General features: G+C 42.4%; 1 protein-coding gene across 1 annotated transcript in view; it reads right to left on the reverse strand.

The window, feature by feature from the left end:
- LOC126198595 (zinc finger protein 330 homolog) overlaps positions 1–19,118 on the reverse strand; it is a 79,332-nt gene extending 60,214 nt beyond the window's left edge. Inside the window, exons 1-2 of the mRNA XM_049935045.1 lie at positions 18,709–19,118; positions 18,609–18,628 (exon numbers count right to left, since the gene is read on the reverse strand). Of these exons, the coding sequence (XP_049791002.1) occupies positions 18,609–18,628; positions 18,709–18,828 (140 nt within the window). The 5' untranslated portion in view covers positions 18,829–19,118. The remainder of the gene's footprint in view (positions 1–18,608; positions 18,629–18,708) is intronic.
- Positions 19,119–20,912: the final 1,794 nt, after the last annotated feature.

A 20,912-nucleotide genomic window follows, 5' to 3' on the forward strand; every position in this document is an offset into this window, starting at 1 on the left:
AACCAACAGTGTATACAAAGGCACTATCACGAAGTTCCACGAGAAGGGTGTGAAACTCAAGGTATTAGACCGAGGCTGGAGTAGTGACCTTAGGAAACTAATGAAGGCCAAGGTTAACATAGGCCACTTCACAAAGCCAAGGTGGTGAACGGTTCATAGCCACTGGGAGAGGTGCAGGTAGTGTGGAATACCTGCTGAGAAGAAAGTCATGGCAGTATGACAGTGGTAGTTCAGCAGCTTCAGAATCGAGACTCTCAACCGACCTAGTGTAAAAGGCACCTGTGGCCAAACTGATGCCACAATGGTGGATAGTGTCGAGATGGCGTAAGAGGGATGGACATGCAGACGCATAAACAAAGCACCCATAGTCGAGTTTCAAAGGGACAAGGGATAGGTACAAATGGAGGAGGGTGGTTCGATTGGCACTCCAGGAAGTACCATTGAGGACACGTAGGACATTGAGGAACCGTGTACAACGGGTTGCCAGGTAAGACACATGGGAAGACCAAGAGAGAACATGAGCCCCAGGAATTTTGTAGTTTCAACGAATGGAACGGCAACAGGCCCAAAATGTAAAGATGGTGGGAGAAGCCACTTGCGTCACCAGAAATTCATGAAGACACTTTTGTTGGTGGAAAAGTGAAAGCCATTGTCGATGCTCCAGGAGTAAAGAGGATCAAGGCATCGCTGAAGACGCCGCTCAGTGAGACAGGTCTATGGAGAACTGCAATAGATGGCAAAATCGTCAACAAAAAGGGAGCCAGAGATGCCAGGCAGGAGACAAGCCATTATAGGGTTAATGGTGATAGCAAAGTCGATGACACTCAGAATGAAGCCCTGAGACACACCATTTTCTTGGATACGGGTGTCCGTCAACGCAGAACCCACATGCACCTCGAAAACTTTATCTTTCAAAAATGCCTGAAGCAAACAGGGCAGGTGGCCACGGAAGCCCCATGTCTAAAGAGTATGGAGGATACCAGTTCTCTAGCAGGTGTCTTAGGCCTTTTCCAAATCGAAAAACATGGCCAGTCTGGGATTTCCGCAGAAAACCATTCATGATATGGGTGGACAAAGTAACGAGATGGTCAACTGCAGAACGCTAAGCTTGAAATCCACACTGTGCATTCATCAGTAAATGTGAGACTCGAGCCTCCATACCAGTCGGGCATGAATCATACATTCCATCACCTTGCAAACACAGCTGGTAAGAGATGGCGTGTTAGCTAGAAGGAAGGGTTTTGTCCTTACCGAGCTTATGTGTGGGTATGACGGTGGCTTCATGTCAGCATCTGGGAAATGTGCCCTCTGCCCAGATGCAGTTGTACGTGTTAAGCAGAAAGTGCTTGCCTGCAAGAGGAAGGTGCTGCAACATCTGAATGTGGATGGTGTCTGGCCCTGGGGTGGATCATGATGAACTAGCTCCCTCATAGTAAAGGCGGCATTGTAGCACTCACGATTCAGAGAAGAGAAGGGTACTGCCCAAGCCGCCTCCGCTCGTTTTCGATGGAGGAAGGCAGGGTGACAGTGGGAAGGGCTCGAAACTTCCACAAAATAGTGGCCCAAGGTGTTGTAGGGTCCACAATAACATCGTCTGCTACTGTCAGGTCAGAAATTTGGGAACAGATCTTGGTCCCAGACAGCAGTTGGAGGTTGGCCCACACCGCTAGCTCTTTTGCTATCCCGAAGAATGCTATGACACTTTGCACGCATCTGTTTATAATTAATGCAGTTTGCCATTGTAGGATGATGGTTAAAAACGTGGATAGCACATCTCCATGCGCAAATTGCATTGCGGCATGTCTCAGTCCACCAAGGGACTGGGACACGACTTGGTAAAGAGGAAGTGCAAGGAATGGAACGTTCTGCAGAAGTAAGGATAATGTTTGTGAGATATTTCACATGGTCATCACCACTGGGGAATCTTGTTCATCGAAAGTTGCCAGAGAGGAGTAAAGCTACCAGTCAGCCATAGTAAGCTGCGATTTGGGAGGGCATGTGCATTGGATAAGAGTCAGCAAACAGATAGCGCATGGGAAATGGTCGCTCGATTAGGTGTCAGAGAGAACGGACCACTCTAGACGATGGGCAAGCTGGGCAGTGCAAAAGGATAGGTCCAAATGGGAAGAGGTGTTCGAGAAACTGGAAAGGAAAGTGGGTGTGCCAGTGTTTAGGCAGAAGGGGTTAAGTTGGTTAAGAAGGCCAGCCAAGAGGGCAACTCTCTGACAGGTCCTGAGAGAACCCCAAAGTGGATGATGCGCATTAAAGTCACCATGCAGCAAAAATGGGGGAGGTAGCTGCCCAATAAGCTGAAGGAAGGCTGCCCTGGCGACATCGAATGACAGAGAGACATAAATGGTACAGAGGGAAAAGAAATCAGGTGGGAATGGAAAAGGCGAACTGTAACAGCTTTAACATGGGTAGTCAGGGAGATGGGTTGAATATGAATGTCATCCCATATGAGCAGCATGATGCCCCCATGAGATGGAATGCCGGCCACAGGGGAAAGGTCAAAACAAATCAGTAAGAAATGCAAAAGCTCAAAGTGGTCGTGAGGGCGCAATTTCATTTCCTGAAGGCAGAGTGCAAGGGGAGGCTGTCATGCTAAAAGCTGCTGTAAATCCTCTTTGTGGGACCGAAGGCTGCAAACCTTCCATTGGAGGACAGACATGATGAGGAAGACATAAGAATGTCAACTCGATGGCCACCGAATAACAGCCGGTATAGAGTCACTACTACAGGGCACAGAAGCAGGAGGATCCCGCTCCATGGGTTCCACAGAAGCTTTGGCTTGCTTGTGCGGACAGTCTGTGGAGTCCAAAGCTCAAAAACAGTTGGTGGTGTGCACCAGCGATACGGAGGCTGGCTGGACTAAGGTACCATGGTGCGACACCGTCAAAGAGGATCTTCAAGTTGGCGAAGGAAAAGACAGTTTGCCTTTGGTGGACTTCTTCGAGCCTTTCCAGTTGGAGGAATGCTCAGGTGGTGTTTGAGCTGTAGGGACGGAGGGAGTACTACTCCTGTCTTTCCTGCCTACCGGTTGAGAAGCTGGTGGCTTCACCCCTTGAGACGAGATTGGTTGGATTAAAAGAGGAGGGAAAGGAACCAAACTACAAGGTCATCAGTCCCTTGTTCCAAATAAAACAATGCCACAAGTGTGAGAATAAAACAAACAAGATTGACAACTCAAAACCGAATGAAAGGAAAAATCACAAGAACGATGAAGGGCAACAAAAATGTAAATGGACTGGATGGTTGGTTTAAAAGAGGGGGGAAGGGCCATACTACAAGGTCATCGGTCCCTTGTTCCCAATGCCTTGCCCGCTGTTTTGACTCTTGGAAATACAAAAAAGTCGCATAGAGTGATATCTGGTGAATTAGGTGGCTGTGGTAGTACTGAAATTTGTTTTGAGGTTAAAAATTGCTGTACTGACAGCAGTATGGGATTGCACATTATTGTGATGCAGAATCCAATTATCAGCAATGTTGGCACGGACATGAAGAATTCTTTTACAAAGCCTTTCTAAAATTTATTTGTAGTAATATTGGTGAACTGTTTGTCCAGGAGGCACCCACTCTTTATGAACAATTCCCTTGGAATCAAAGAAGCACACAAGCACGTATTTCACTTTTGACTATGATATGCATTTTTTATTTTTTGGTCTGGGTGATTCCTTTGAGTACCATTGCGAACTTTGGCGTTTTGTCTCTGGATCATACTGAAAAAACCAACTTTCATCACCAGTGATAACATGGCTCAACAATTCTGGACTGATTTCCATTTGCTCTAACAGATCGGCTGCCACATTTTAACATGTTTCTCGCTGTTGTGGTGCGAGATTTTTGGGGACCATTTTTGCACAAATCTTTCTCATTACCAAGATCTTCAGTTATTATTAGACGAACCGTTTCTCGACTGATGTTGAGTTTTTCTGCAATCATTTTCATGGATAATCTTTGATCAGATTGTACAAGTTCCCGCACCGTGGCCAAGTTGACATCCGTCCGTGAGGTTGATGGTTGCCCACTGTGGTCTTCATCTTCAACATTCGTTCTGCCTTCACTAAACATTTTATGCCAACAAAAAATTTCAGCTCTAGACATAACCTCCTCTCCAAAAGCCTTCTGAAACTTACCGTAAGTTGTTGTCACGTTTTCACCCAATTTAACGCAAAAAGAAATGGCATACTGTTGCGCAATATTATGCAGTTCAATTTCCATGATGAGAGAGACAAACAAGTGTTTTATTACAGCGCAACTCACGACTGAGCAGTTGCATTGATGTGCCACTTGGACTACAAGCAGCTTATAGACCAGGGTCAAAGATATTGTGCCTACACAAGCCTGCAGGATTGCCACATCCTGCAAAGAAAATCAGTCTCATTACTTTATTGTTGCACCTCGTAACAATCGATATGTCTCCACTACAGTGAGTAGATTGTCATGAAGGTAAAGTTCTGGGTCTGGACAAATGGTACAACGCTGACAGAAGAGCATGACACACGACTTTGCGGCTGAACACTGGAAGCCGTGGGCTAGAGCCCAAGACTGCGCTTTATGGATGGCTCCCTGTAGGTGCCGCTCAGCAACACCAGTACTGGAGCAGCAGTACGAAATGCAGGAGCAGTCTGCATATAGAGAAGGTGGGACGGAGGGCCCGACAGCTGCTGCTAGACTGTTAATGGCCACTAAAAATAGAGATACACTCAATACAGAGCCCTGCGGGACGCCATTCTCCTGGACATGGATGGAACTATGGAAGGCACTAACTTGGAAATTGAAAGTATGGAGTGACAGGAAGTTTTGGATAAAAATCGGGAGCGGGCCCTGGAGACCACACTCATGCAATGTGGCAAGGATATGAAGTTCCCAAGTCATGTTTTATGCTTTACGTAAGTCTAAAAAAGACAGCAACCTGGTGATGGCATCTGGAAAAGGCTGCTCGGATGGCAGAGTCGAGGGTCACAAGATTATCAGTGGTAGAGCGACCCTGGCAGAAGCCGCCCTGACATGAAGCCAGTAGGCCACGTGACTATAGGACCCAACCCAACCCAACCCCCAACACACCATACGTTCCAACAGCTCACAAAGAATGTTGGTGAGGCTGATGGGCTGATAGCTATCCACATCAAGCGGGTTTTTACCGGGTTTGAGCATTGGAATGATGGTGATCTCCTGCCATTGCGATGGAAAGACGCCATCGCACCATATCCGGTTGAAGATGACTAAGATATGTCGCTTGTAGTCAGATGAGAGATGTTTAATCACCTGGCTGTGGATCCAATCAGGTCCAGGAGCTGTGGCAGAACAATGTGCAAGGGCACTGAGAAGCTCCCAATCTGTAAATGGGGCATTGTAGGATTCACTGTGGCGTGTAGTGAATGAGAGGACTTTCCCTTCCAGGTGCTGTTTGAGAGTGCGAAAGGCTGGGGGCTAATTCTCCAACACAGAGGCTCGAGCAAAGTCTCAGCAATCGCATTTGCGTTGGTAGATAACACGCCATTTATGGTAACACCTGGAACACCTGTTGGGGTCTGGTATCCGAAAAGACATTTGATCTTTGCCCAGAGTTGGGAAGGTGACGTATGACACCAAATGGTCGAAACATATCTCTGTAAACACTCCTGCTTCCGTCGTTTGATAAGTTGGCAAACACGGGCACGGAGCGGCAGGGAAGGGTGCCGCTTATGCCACTGTAGAGCTTGCTGATGCTCCTTAATTGCTTCACTGACTTCACGCGGCCACCAAGGGACTGTCTTACGCATCGGGCACCCTGAAGAGTGAGGGATCGCATTTTCTGCTACAGAAACAATTGTTGTAATCACCCGCTCAACCATGACATCGATGTTACCGTGTGGGGGAGATTCAATAGTGACAGCAGAGGTGAAAGTTTCCGCACTTCGCCTTGTTTAAAGCCCATCGTGGCAGGCATCCATGGGCCTGACACCGGGACAGTGACAGAAAGATGGGGAAATGGTCACTAGCACAAAGGTCATGTGCTCTCCAGTGGATAGATGGGAGAAGTCCTGGGCAGCAAATTGACAAAGCAATGGCCGAGTAGCTACCATAAGCCACACTGAAATGTGTGGTGGCCCCAGTATTTAAGAGGCAGAGGTTTCAACATCTCTGCCTTGGCCAGTAATCACAGTGCCACCCCACAAGGGGTTATGGGCGTTAAAATCTCCCAGAAGTAGTAAAGGTTTAGGGAGTTGATCAATCAGTGCAGCTAATACATTCAGGGGTACAGCACCATCTGGAGGAAGATATACATTGCAGACAGTTATTTCCTGCGTTGTCCGTATTGACAGCCACAGCCTCTGGAGGGGTTTGAAGGACACAGGTTCACTACAGACTGAGTTTAACGCATAAACACGAACTCCACCTGACACTCTATTATAGTTGCTACGGTTCCTGCAATATCCTTTATAGCCACAGAGGGCAGGGGTCCACATTGCCAGGAACCAGGTTTCCTGGAGGGCAATGCAGAAAGCAGGTTAAAGCTTAACAGTTGCCATAGCCCAGCCAGGTGGTGAAAAAAACCGCCTCAATTCCATGAGGCAGTTTACAGCTCAGGGTCACCTGTTGCCAGAGCAGTCTACATCCATTGTGTCTGAGGGTACGGTGAGATCTAGGTCCTCAGTGGACGCCAAAGTCTCCACCCCATCCTCAGACGCAGAGCTTGTAGGTAGCGGTTGTGTGGGTGCCACCACAAGTTCCTTGTTCTTAGGGATTTTCTTTTTGGATTTCTCTCACTGTTCCTTGGGTTTCCCTGGCTGGGAGGACTTAACTGGTTCAGTCTCCGGGACTGAGGATGAGCCTGAAGTCCTATGACCAGCTGCTTTTGGGCTCTTCAGCTGTTGGCAGGTGTCATCTCTCCCACTAGCAGAAACCTGGGAAGGGAGTGACTCAAGCGACCCCTTCCTATCGAGAGGAGCCGAAGAAGCCTTACGCTTCTCTGTCTCAGAAGTGGCGACTGTAATCCCCAATAGTGTGTGTGTGTGTGTGTGTGTGTGTGTGTGTGTGTGTGTGTGTGTGTGTGTGTGTATAGGCAGTGCAGGAGCAACAGGGAGGGCAGTGCCCCCCACCATCAAGGAGGCAGGTATAGTCTCACAGTTCTGAGAGGGGACAGGAATTTGAGGAACTGACGCGAGAACTGTTCTTGTAGCGATAGTGTATGTGGAGGTCATAGCCACAGGATGCAGGCGCTCACATTTCCTCTTGGCCTCTGTGAAGGTCAGACTGTCCAGGGTCTTATATTCCATGATTTTCCTCTCTTTCTGTAAAATCCTGCAGTCTGGTGAGCAAGGTGAATGATGCTCTCTGCAGTTGACACACATGGGAGAAGGGGCACGTGGAGTATTGGGATGCGATGGACTTCCACAATCTCTATAGGTGGGGCTGGATGTACAGCGGGAAGACATATGGCCGAACTTCCAGCACTGGGAGTCCTGGGGGGGTGGCGATGCCACCTTGACACTGGGCGATTTCGCAACCTCAGAGCCGAACTTGAAGGCGCATGTTTGCGTGGCTATGTCCTTCGTGCAGCGAGGGGTAACAAGAACAGAACTATTAAGTGCCAGACGGAAGAACACAGGGTTTGCGACTAGCCAATAACTTGCGAGCTACTGGGTAAGTTATTTTTTCCTTTACCTGAATCTCTTGGACTGCCCGCTCATCAAGATACACAGAGCAAAAAGAGGCGACAATCACCCTTGTGCACATCCCTACCACAGGTTACATGTTGGGCTGGGTGTCGACAAGACGTTCTGGTGTGTTGAAATGATGACACTGGTAGCAGTTTGTAATGTACGGCCGGACTGTGATAATTTCACTGCCTGCTTTGATCTTGGATGACAGCAAGGGGGAGGAAAAGAGTGCGGGTGGGCACTAAGGAGGAATCTACCTTTTTCATTACACAATGAATGGCAATGACACTCTGATCATAGAGGTAAGACTGGGTGTTGGCCTCGGTTAGACCATCGAGCAGCCTGGTGTAAATTACACCATGGGAAGAATTCAGAGTTCTATGGGCCTCGATACAAACAGGGTAGCTGTGGAGAAGCGAGGCAGCAAGCAGTTGTGCTTGAGAATCAGAAGCAGCATCCAAAAGCAAAGTGCCATTCCATAAATGAGAACAGGATTTCACAGGGCCAGCAATTGCATCAACACCTTTCTGAATAATAAATGTATTGACTGTGGCAAAGGACTGACTGTCTTCAGTACATGAGAGCATGAGGAACCGTGGTGCAGCAAGAAGGGTCATTGAATCATTAGCCTCATTACATTTACATTTCGTCAACATCGATAGGGTGTATGTTTGACTCATTGCAAGAAAATCCCCACGATTGCCAGCATCTCTGATGGCGCGCTCCTTCCAACTGGGAGCTCCCTTCACAAGGGGATGCACCCGCCTTAGGTGATTGTTCACACCTCAAGTCACACCTTCCGTATACCTGACAGAGGGACCAATCGGCAATTTGGGAAGGTTGCAGCTCAGGCAATCGCCCCTCCCTGGGCCTGGCCTATACTACGGGGTATGTGCGAACCCTACCTGTTGACCCGGGGCTGGGATTACATGTTACGCAGTAACCTGTTACGCAGTAACCTGTTACGCAGTAACCTGTTACGCATCAGACACGTGAGCCGGCCTTCAGGAGGGCACAAGGAGGAAGAAGAAAAACAGGGACCTTAAACGTCGAAGCGGAGGAACAAGAGAAGAAGAGGAACAAGAGAAGGGAAACAAAGAAAGGAAAATGGAGCAAAAAACAAAGGTGGGACTGTCCTTATGTCAGCAACAGACAATGCAGAAGATTCCGAATAATACCAGAGACATGTTCCTCAAGGGAGGAGTAAAAGAATAGCAAGAGGATTGACATGCAGCACTGAAGGGAAAAAATGCTGCAAAGGCTGGGGCCCCGTGGTAGCCAAGCATGAATCTGCCAAAGAGTGGCGAGCCCCACAGAGATAACTACCAACACATCATTTAAAACTTTATGCCCAAATGCCAGATTATATGGGGTTCAAAATTTTCAAAAAAACAAAAGGCAGTAAAATATATAAGATAGAGTTTGGTTTACTGAAAAGATTGCTCTTTACTCTTCTGGTGTAAAAGTGTTGTTATTCTGTCGATGAATTCATTGCGGACAGCTTCACATCCTGAACACAGGGATTGTATTACATGTATTATTTTATGTACATGTGTAGCTGTAACATAGAAATGTAAAATATAATTTAAACTTTTGTATTTCTCTTAAAAAAGTGAAAAAAGTTTCTTTTATAGACCTTGACATGTCTCCTGTACATCAGATCAAATGATTTGAAAATTGTATGTAATGAGATGAATAAATCACATATCACAACATCCTAAATGCCATGGCTCAAAGAAATTAGGTAGATGCAGTATTTCTTTACTTTTAAAAAACATCTTATTCTGTACTACAGCATTGTTTATCAACAAAACTATGATTACACAGGGTGTCAAACAAAATTTGTGCCTGGCTTGAGAATTAATTGGTAGGCAGAATGCAGCATGTTATCTTGGATGAAAACTCAGTAACAAAAGTAAAAGTAACTTCAGGTGTGTCCAGGAAACACATTGAGACCCTCATCATTAATTTGCATATTAATGACTAGGCAACTGTAAGCTTGTTCCGTTATTCTCTTTGCTGTCTCTGGCATGGGTGTATTTGGGCCCTTTATAATTATATTTGTGTCATCAGAAAATATCATACTTTCTGAATAGTCCCTCGGTGTCTTGGCTAAATCGTTTATGTAGATTTAGTTTAGTTTCCCCTTGCAAAATTTTGTGACATACACAATCTAAGGACTTGGCAGGAACACAGAAAATGCCAATGGGGTAATTTTCCTCGTTTAGCAACACCATATATTGCTTTTTTTCAGTAAAGACTCCTTTACAGAAGCCACGCTGAGCCACTCTGTAAATGCTGTTGTCAGAGATGTGGTTCAGTTTTCCTATTTTAAGCTACACACTCAAAAATTTTTATATCACTGGAACAAGGGAGGTGGGTTGATAATTAGAGGCAAGTTGCTCATCTGCAGTTTTATAGATAGGTGATACTACCACAATCTACAATTTGTCATGAAATACACCTTTTCTCATTGGTTGGTTCAAAGATAAACTTGAGGGGGCACTATCAACTCAGCACAAGGTTTCGGTACTTTGGTTCAAATACCATCATAAACAGAAGAGTTACTGTTTTTCAGTGGCTAATGATTTTTGTAGCCTCTCTAACAGATGATTTGGCAAAACTGGTGGTGGAGTATGCAATGCCAGTCATGGGCCTACTTTCATTGGTATATTTTTTCTCCCGTGTTTTTAGCTGCTATTAGGAAGAATTCATGGAATATAGTGACCAAGAGTTTAAATTTAACTAATCTGTGCTCACTCCTACTGCAATTAGGTTTCATTTGCATTAATGAGTTTATCATCTCATGTCTAATAATGCTCCAAATTGTCTTTGCTTTGTACTTGGAATTTTGAATTTTTTGTGCATAGGACACGGCTTCTTGTCATTCTATCACATGCTAAAGAATTTTGTACTTTTAGACCTTGATTAGAGCTAGTCCTCTGTATTAAATTATCTCATCATGGCACAAGATATTTTGACCCCTGCTATTGACACGGGATCTCAAATTGATTCTGCATTTCTAGATTTCCAAAAGGCTTTTGACACTGCACCACACAAGCAGCTTGTAATGAAATTGTGTGTTTATGGAACATCATCTCAGTTGTGTGGCTGGATTTGTGATTTCCTGTCAGAGGTGACAGGTCGTAGCAATTGATTGAAAAATCATTGAGTACAACAGAAGTGATTTCTGGCATTTCCAAGGTAGTGTTACAGGCCCTCTGCTGTTCCTTATCTATATAAATGATTTAGGACATAATCTGATCAGCCGTCTTAGGTTGTTTCAGGTGATGCTGTCATTTATCATTTTGTAAATTCATCAGAAGGTCAAAACTAATTGCAAAAAGATTTAGAAAAGATATCTGAATGGTATTTTCTGAAAGTATGTGTGTGGAATGTAGCCATGTATTATGGAAGTGAAACATGGACGATAAATAGTTTAGATAAGAAGAGAACAGAAGCTTTGAAAATGTGAGTCTACAGAAGAATGCTGAAGATTAGATGGGTTGATCATGCAAATAATGAGGAGGTACTGAAGAGAATTGGGGAGAAGAGAAATTTGTGGCACAACTTGACTAGAAGAAGGGATCGGTTGGTAGGACACATTCTGAGGCATCAAGGGATCACCAATTTACTACTGGATGGAAGCGTGGAGGGTGAAAATCTTAGAGGGAAACCTACGGATGAACACACTAAACAGATTCAGAAGGATGTGGGCTGTAGTAGTTACTCGAAGATGAAGAGGCTTGAACAGAATAGAATAGTGTGGAGAGCTGCATCAAACTTGGACTGGACTGATGACTATGATGACAACTGAATGGTGCGAAAATTGGCAATTGACCCTAAATAATGAAAAGTGTGAGGTCACCCATATAAGTGCTAAAAGGAATCCATTAAACTTTGGTTACATGATAAAATAGTCTAATCTGAAGGCTGTAAATTCAACTAAATATCTAGGAACTGCAATTATGAACAATTTAAACTGGAAAGAACACTCAGAAAACGCTGTGGGGAAGGCAAACCAAAGAGCGTGTTTTATTGGTGGAACACTTAGAAAATGTAATAGATCTATTAAAGAGCCTGCCTACAATACACTTGCCCACCCTCTTTTGGAGTACTGCTGCACAGTCTGTGAGACACATCAAGAAAGTTCAAAGAAGAGCAGCACAATTTGTATTATCATGAAAAAAAGGGGGGGGGGGGAGTGTCAAGGACACTATACAGGATTTTGGATGGACATAATTAAAACAAAGGCGTTTTTTGCTGCGGTGTAATCTTTAAGAAATTTCAGTCAACTGTCTCCTCAAAATGCGAAAATATTTTTTTGATGCCATCCTACATAGGGAGCCACAATCATCATCATAAAATAAGGGGAATCAGAGCTCACGGAAAGCTAGAGGTGTTTGTTTTTTACACGCACTGTTCGAGACTGGAATAGAGAATTATTGTGAAGGTGTTTCAATGAACCCTCTGCCAGGCACTTTAGTGTGATTTGCAGAGTATTCACGTTGATGTAGAAGTAGATGTTTGTCATCTTCCCTGCTGGCTTCCATTGAAATTGACGTAACAATGGAAATAATGTTGTGGCACTTGATATAGAGAAAACTCACTACCTGGACTGTTCAGGCAACTGCAGTCATGTTTTCTCCACACAATTCCAAATTTGTTGGCTATTACAACACACGACCAAATAACCACCCTTCAATCTAACTTGAGACTTCAGGCTACAATGAGGATCAGTCTTGTCACAGAGCCTTAATGAAATATCAGGAAGGGATAGGAGGGATCACACTATGCACAGTGAATGTAAGCCTGGAAGCCTAATTCAACATGCTGAAGGGACTGTCCCAGCAGCTACTGAGGAAAGAAGGTGCAACCACCTGCAGCTTGTGGCACACATTTGAATAATCAATGCCTGTTATCTGGGGTCTGAATTCATACTTTCATCATTCCGGCAACTGCTAGAGAGGACTGAGAAGACCAGAGTTGTGGGCGGAGTTTCAGCAAAGCTCTCAATCTGCACCCTTGTCCTCCGTAATTGATCATGGCCTGCTAGTTCTGAGCAGAGTGGAAGGCTGGAACCAGAGACTACGAAAATTTTGTAACAAGCTAGACTATGGCTTTCAGAATTTATGCCATAGGGTTGAGGACTGCAGGGGTGACATAAATGGGTCAGGGGTGCACAATGTGAAACCATTAAGTGGAGCATTTGCAGCAAAGTTGCACGAGTTTTAAGTAGTCCTAAAAAGCAGTGCAACTCCTGTAAGACTAGGTGCAGAAATCTGGTTAAAATCCGAAATTGATAGCAGTGAGATTTTTGGTGTAAATACAAGTGTACATTGAAAGGACAAACTAACTGCAAACAGAGGTGGTGTACAATAAATTTATGTAGTAGACAAAAATATAAAATCCACTGAGACAGAAGTCTGCATGTGCAATGGTTAGGGCAAGATTCATTATCGAGGTGGACATGTAATTGGATATTCTATCCACCGCCAAACTCAACTGCAGATGTAACAGAAAAGTGTCAGTTCACTAGTATGTATGTTCTCTATTCATGCTGTCATGATTGGAGGACAATTTAATAAATCAACAATTGATTGGGATGCTTACAGTTTTGTATGTGGAGGTCAAGACAAAATAGCTCACATAACATATTAAATGTCTTCTCTGAAAAGTGCTTAGAGCAGATATTTCAGAAGCCCACTCATGATGGAAATATGTTAGATCTAATGGCAACAACAGACTCACCTCTGAGGGTCTCCAAACAAAGTACTAACAGTGATTATGAAGTGGTTGAATGTGTTTAGTTATCAAAAGCCTTCAATGTCTAAATAGAGTATAAATGAAAATACAATGGTATCTGATACACAATTAAATTTGTGACTGGACTGAGGATTGCTTGGTAGGGAGATCAAAGTACATTATCTCAGAAGTTGACATAACTTCAGGCATGCTTCAAGAGCTTGGGAGCGTTGAGAGTCCTTTTGTATGTTAATGATATGGGAGACAATACTTTAATAAACTGGAACTTTTGCAGATGGTATGGTTATACAGTATGTAATGATGTATTATCTGATAAAAGCTGTGCAATTGTCTAGTCAGATCTTGTTAACATTTCAAAGTGGTACAAAGATATAACATGCACAATGTAAAATTGCACACTTCACAAAACGAAGAAAGGCATAGTCCATATCAATTCAGCCAGGCTACGAAAAACTCTTACCTTCATAGTCTCTGATGTTATTGAATTTAACATAAGTTAAAATAAGGGACTAAGTAAGGAATACTTCTTTTTTTCTCTCCAAAAAAATTTATGCTCCCCGAGATACAGTCCTCCAAAGATGAGATCGCACATAGCATTTTGAAGATGCGAATATTGGAAAAAATTTTAAATATTCTATCTCTGAAACAGTTCTAGATTTTTTTTTTTTTTTTTTTTTTTGGGAAAGATAATTGATTTACAATTACAAAGAAATTTTCTATTTGAATTATCTGTCAAAGTACTTTTACTATAGCATTCTGAACTTCTTTTGCCAATTCATACGATTTTGATTTTTTTTTCTGTTGGTTGGTACCATAAAGTTCTACATTCCCTGAAAAGGAGAGCTTCCACTTTTAGATTGAACAGGTATCATAAACAATTAAAATTTCTGCCATACATAAAACCTGTTTTACATAACAGGTTCATAAAAATCAAAACCTAGCCTTATTTAACTTAATTTTACTTTTGAAAGATGAGTAAAACACTCATTTTTCAAGCATTGTAAATGGTTCCAAAATGTATGCGAAAGGTCCAAAGACTTAAAGGTTTCCATTTATACAACTTCTGTCCACTCCGTTTTGTCCTGAAATTAGCCAGTCAATGAACTAAAAATGTGTCCAACTGCTTCAGTATCTTCCTTTGATATAGAATGATGCCGTCCTGTTGAACCAATAAGAACTGGAGCACTTACAATTTTCAAAACATTGTGAACAGGAAGGGAGCACTCATGGCATTGTTGGTGTCCTTCAGCTGGAAATCTATAGCCAGCAGCTGGTCCATGTGGTAGCATATACTTCACTACAATTTCGTTTAACTCATAACTGGTGTCTATAATCCCTGCAATCCACCAGTCACAGCCCCCCCCCCCCAAACACACACACACACACACACACACACACACACACACACACACACACACACACACACACACCAATTCTCATGTTATGAATCTGAATATTATCCTGCTGTTTCTGAGGTGTACACATACACCCATTCTCATGTTATGAATCTGAATATTATCCTGCTGTTTCTGAGGTGTTGGCCGAACAAACGAAATTTCCTCTTTCCTGCGTGCAATATAAGTTCACCCATCACCGAGTCCAAAAATGTGTCTTCTGAATTCCTTTCACAGGAGTAGTTTGTTTGGACCATTCTCCTTTTTTCTGCTCACAGAATCCTTCGATTTCCTCTTTGGACAAAAGAATGAGGGCTGTGGATGTGCAAGATTTCACGACGCTTGTAAAATCCTAAGCATTCTGAATCACAGCTGTATTTGGTCTGGAAAGATTATGTTTCATAGCATGGTGCTTCAGCAGGCCGCCTACATCATCGCAAGGCCCCTTCCCGTGACCAGTAGCACTGTATACGCAGTCATTTGGCACAAGCAACTTACTCAATTCAAACAGCTGGTAATGACTTAAAATGACTAGGAGCACCATCAGAAATAATGATGATCATCTCTGACCCTTTTTGCAGTTGAAGAATTTTGCCCATTGCTAGCAAAGCATGTGCTGCATCAAGTCCTGTGTCATCACTAATAACAGCAACACTTGTGGTATTTTTTTGAAAATATGTCACTCCCGTAAAAATTGAAACTTGTCATTACTCCAATGATATCCTCGTACTTCTTGTAGGAGAATTACAGACCAGTTCTCAGCAATATCACAGTGAAGCACTAAATACAGTTCTTCAGCCTGTACACACCCTTTCACTTCTGCAACATGATGATGTTGCAATTTCTTCAGATACTAGTGTGTTACTGCTTTCACTGGCCATTTACCAACTTCATCAATGGAACTGTCAAAGGCAACAGTTTTCTTAATTAGTTTATTTTCCTCCCATGTCGCATATGCGATTTCTGCAGAGTTATCTGCTATGTCTTCCAGGCCAAGTGTCTGTAAAGACAGTCCTCCCTTTCCAGGGCAGTCACCACTTTCTTGAAACAAACAAGTCTCTCACTTTACATCACAAACTGCTAATGACTCCACACACCCAACCAAGGTGTCATATGTCACGTGCTCCAGCATGTTCTTCAAAGGTACCACACAAAGTTCAAAATCCGCGCAGTACACACATAAACAGACATCTCTAGGTGGGTGTGGATCTACCCACTTAGGTCATAGTGCATAAAATCTTGAGCTTCCAATATGTGGAGTTGTATAGTTGCTCTTATAAATTGCATAAGGTTCTTTAATACTGTGAGTCATGTACCTCTTCACTTTCACAACTTTTTGACCTTCAACTGTTACAGTTATGGTACTTTTTTATTGGCACTCTGGTGAGAACAGTCCCATTTATCTTCTAGATAAAATGAAAGGACTATTTGAACTTTAGCTGCTTTTACGGGATGACCATAATAGGGGTCTGGTCTTCCAAAGACTCCTTTTACAGACCTCACATTTCTTGATTTGTCTACCATGTGCTTTGATACTGATGGAATGTGGTTCAACATTGTTTTCTTTGAAAATGTCTCTGGAATAATAGTTGAAACTTGCACCTTTTCACTGTAGGATGCACAATATTCCACAGCTGAATTGATATTTGTGAAAAATTCCTGGTAAGAGGTGCAAGAGTGCTTTGGTTCATTTTCTTCTGAAGACGAAATTTCTACTTTGAAGAGTGTGGTCGGTTTTGCTGTAGTGTATTCATTCACAGCTTTAATAATTTCTCTGCACTTTCTTGATGCATAAAGCTTATGACTCGACTTCACTGACCACGGTTTCTTAACAGGACTAACACCTACCTCTGTAGTTGACTGATTCAGGGTATTTAATTCTTCCTCTATTGATGCAAAATTTGCAACATCTGCACTATGGGAGGCTTCACCTTGTTCAGATACTATCATTGTTGTTATTCTGTCAAACATTTAGAACACAAAAAGTCGTCACTAGAAACATCTTCACTTTGAAACAGAGTCTTCAAATGAGAACTCTTATTCCCAACCTGAACAAAGTCTCTTTTTTTGTTTGCCTTGTGTATCACTCTTTTATGGATATACAAATAGTCAGCACACTTCACTCTTCTGTGGCCCCATTCAGAAGACATTTCAAGCACTCCTTTTCACAAAACACACTAAAACTGTGTCAACTGGCAAATTCATCATGAAAACACAGAACTCATTGATGGTCTCAGGTTTCTTAGAAGCCTCATCAGCAAACAAATTAGCACTGAATAGCTACAATATAGAAACCTGCAGTGAACAACCTCGGCAAGGAAACTGACAAGAAACTACAACAAAGTACGAAATATCTGCAACAATGAAAGTGAAAAGAAATGACTGCAACAAAGACAATAGAAATAAACATTGAAACAAAGAAATTAGTAAGAAACAATTTCAGTGAAGACACACATTACCCTGGAATGTTAAAAAAAATGATTTTTTAAAAATAAAACCTGTCCAACTTAAAGGTGGAAGCTCTCCTTTATAGAGAATATAGTACTACATAGTACTAATCAACAGAAGAAAATCCAACTTTTCTGGATTGGCATTTTGAAAAAATCTGTAAATTATTAAAAAAATTCAAAAGGTGACAGTAAAAGAACTTTGACAGAAATGTCCAAACGGAGGACAACTAATCATAAAGCATTATCTTTCAAAAAAAATCTAGGACAGCATTTAAAATTTTTTTTTCAATATTCACATCTTCAAAATGGTGTTCACAGTGTCACCTTTGGAGGTCTGTATCTCGGCGCAGGATTTTTTTTTTTTTTGAGAAAACAAAATACTACATGTTTCTTTCTTACCCCTGAATTTTAAGATATGCTAAATTTAACAACATCCGAGACTATGAAGGTAACCCACCCCCCCCCGGCTGAAGTGATACGGATTATGCCAAAAAGTAGGATCTAATGACTACTATATCACTAAAATATTACATTTGGGATCAGTCAAGTCACTCAAATATATGGATATAATAGTTTGTACAGATACAAAATGGAATGAAGACTGTTCTAGATAAGCCAAGTATAGGCAGCATCCCATCTTAGAAAATTAGGAAGGTGAACTCAAACATGGAGTTTCCGTCTGAAAATATAGTTCAAGTGCATGGGATACATACCAGATACAACCAAGAGGAGATATTGAATATATACAAAGATTAGCATGAATGGTCACACATTTGACCTACAGGAGCATGCCACAGATATGCTGAAAATTCTGAATTAACAGACGGTCTAATCTAGACACCCATTACCCTGAGAAACTAGAGATATTCTTTCCACAACTCCTGCAGACAAGATTAAATTAGTTACAGCACACAATGGGGTAATTAAGAAATCATTCTTCTTGTAACCTATTACCGGGCTGGAATAGAAAGAAACTAGTAATCAGGACTGAAGTACTCTCTACAAACCACTTCACAGTGGTTTGCATAATAGATCGAGATACGAAAGCTGTGGCATCCGCAATCCTAGGATACCTTCAATAACGATAACCATGAATAATATGAAGAAATTTGATTTGTTTCAATTTCAGCACTGAAATCTTTCGTTTCAGTGTGATAGTGTACACTACAAAATATTGGTAGCGGTAGGAGAAAAAAAACTGTTTTGAGATGATTACACCAACGAATGTAAATACAAAGAGGTTACCGTAGTTTTTACGTGCTAAGCTTAACAGCAACAGATTAGGTAACTCATGCAAAGTGTCCTAATTTGCTAAAACACTGGATGGCGTTGTTATTACAGTACATACATACCTCTTGCACCTGTCGCATTCCTGAAATTAAAAATTCTGTTTAATACTTGGTAACTAGCAGGATCAAACTGTAAAACATGTATTAAACAATTAAAACGCACCATCGCAGCATTACACGGATACTGTGCCAAGGTCATATTATCTTTTGCCGTTCGGATTTCTTTCTGTCTCATCCTTTGCTTTTCGGCTTTTTTCCGCTGACCTGTCTTCTTTTTCGGCATGTTGGACTACGCCAGACGTACTCGACTTTCTACTGTGCGAGTGAACGATTACTTACGTCGCACCAAAGCAACGTCAACCAAATCCACAGCTGTTACTCTTTAAAGATGTTCGGTCCCAGTTTCCTCAACAGCGGAACCTCTTTCCTTTACAAAAACTGTGCAGCTATATATTTGGTTTGTACTATCACAGCCCACTTTTTCGGTTGTAATACTAGGTAGGACATAACTGCCGACTTTATGTCAGCTGTAACTGTCATAAAGCCGCAGTAGTGTATAAGTGCACAGGGCAAATTCCTGTCCAGAAATATTACCTGTGACATTTCCATGGATATTAGGCTGTCGCTTTTGATGTGGAATAGCTTCGGATCCTAAGCAGAGTTAACATAATTAACGGCGCGCAATTTCAAATTATATTCCGCATTGTACTTTACATCATTTTACTAGTACCGTTGTTTGCTTACTTTGATTCCTTTAATTTCCATTACGTTTTATGGAGGCCGTGAGAAAATTCTGAATTAAATATGTATCTTCACGCGATCTGCTGCAAATAAGGTAAATGTGATGCAGGCGGAAGTTAATGGCAACATACATTTCTAATTAGCGCTTGCAGGGAGCCGAGAAGTTGATGTTTGCCTTCTGTCATACTTTTGATATAATTAACTTCAAATGAATATATATCGATAAGTAAGGATCCAAGTCATAGTCTGCCCAAGCATCCAAATCGAGGTCAATAGTAGTTTCATGAATTCAGTTTGTATTCCCTTCGTTTCTGAGTGTTTCAGCTCAATTTCTTTTTAGTTATTTCTTCAAATCAATTTAAACAATTAATGCACTCGATGCTGTCATGATTAATTTTAAAAATAACTTTTACTTTGGGGAGTGACGTGTCGGAGAAAACGTGCACTTAGCGTGTAGTAATAGGCCTACAACTTATACACTAAACTATACACAGCCAAAGATACAGAAAAGTACAATAGAAAAAGTACATCATTTCTTTCATGGAGGTGTAGTCATCACCGTAGGGAAGTTAATAGGAGTACACAAACCTGAAATGATGGTTGACAAAAGATTTTTATTGGTAATAAGCCTCCACAAGCTAAAAGCACATATTTACAATTCAATAGTCAGAGCTAGACTGCCGGAAACAAAGAATGTCTGTGTTAACCTGACTCTGGCATACATCAGAAAAGTTTCTTCGCCAGAGGTTGTTCATTTTTAATGTTTTTTGACTGTTTCACAGTATGCAGTAATCATAGAGCTCCACCCACCCCCCCTCCTCCACCATCCCTTCCCCTTCCTCCCCCCATGGTATGGAGTACAGTTGAGGGAGAATGTACTTTGCCTTCGGTCAGCCCAGAATGTAATCCCATAAAAGCCACAGAAGATGGTGGAGGGAACCGAAACAGAAGTGCTGTTCATCATCCGAACACATGGATGTGAGTGCAGCTAGGAGCAATGTTTGTTGTTTAATGTAGTGTGGTGAAGGAGCTTGAGGCTCCTCTGGCAGGTTCACGGCATTGTCTGGTGTGCGTATGAGAGGATCTTTGTTGAGGACCCAAACTAATTTCAAATGGTGAGTGGAGATCATTGTAAGATGTCATACAGTAAAATGATAAACATGTTGTCTCCCTTTAGGAGAACTTTATGTGGCCCTGGATATGATGCTGCAGTGCCAGATGCATGGTGTCATCTCTTAACATCATGGAGTCACAATGTACAAGAGCCTTTTCATGAAAAGTATTGGTGCACTGTGTCATTGTGGCAGCTGTTTGCAGGCCCATGCAATATGTTTTCATATTCTGCTGACTAGTTCCATCAACTCCAGTGCATTTGGTGGATAACAGGTTCAACAAATGCTGCCAAGAGCTGTAAGGGTTCACCATGCAATACTCTTTGACGGAAGTGTGTACACCCAACATCACCCAAGGGGAGTGTGTTGCACTATTTCCCATGTGGCACTTTAAAGCTGCCCCAAGAGTGCAAAGCCACTACTCAGCCAGCTTGTTGCTTTGGAGGTGGTAGGCAGTTATGTGAAAGCACCTGAAACCACAAGTCTGAATAGTTCTGTGAACAGTGATGACTGA

Source organism: Schistocerca nitens, chromosome 8 (genome assembly GCF_023898315.1).
Source record: "Schistocerca nitens isolate TAMUIC-IGC-003100 chromosome 8, iqSchNite1.1, whole genome shotgun sequence".
Lineage (NCBI taxonomy): Eukaryota > Metazoa > Arthropoda > Insecta > Orthoptera > Acrididae > Schistocerca > Schistocerca nitens.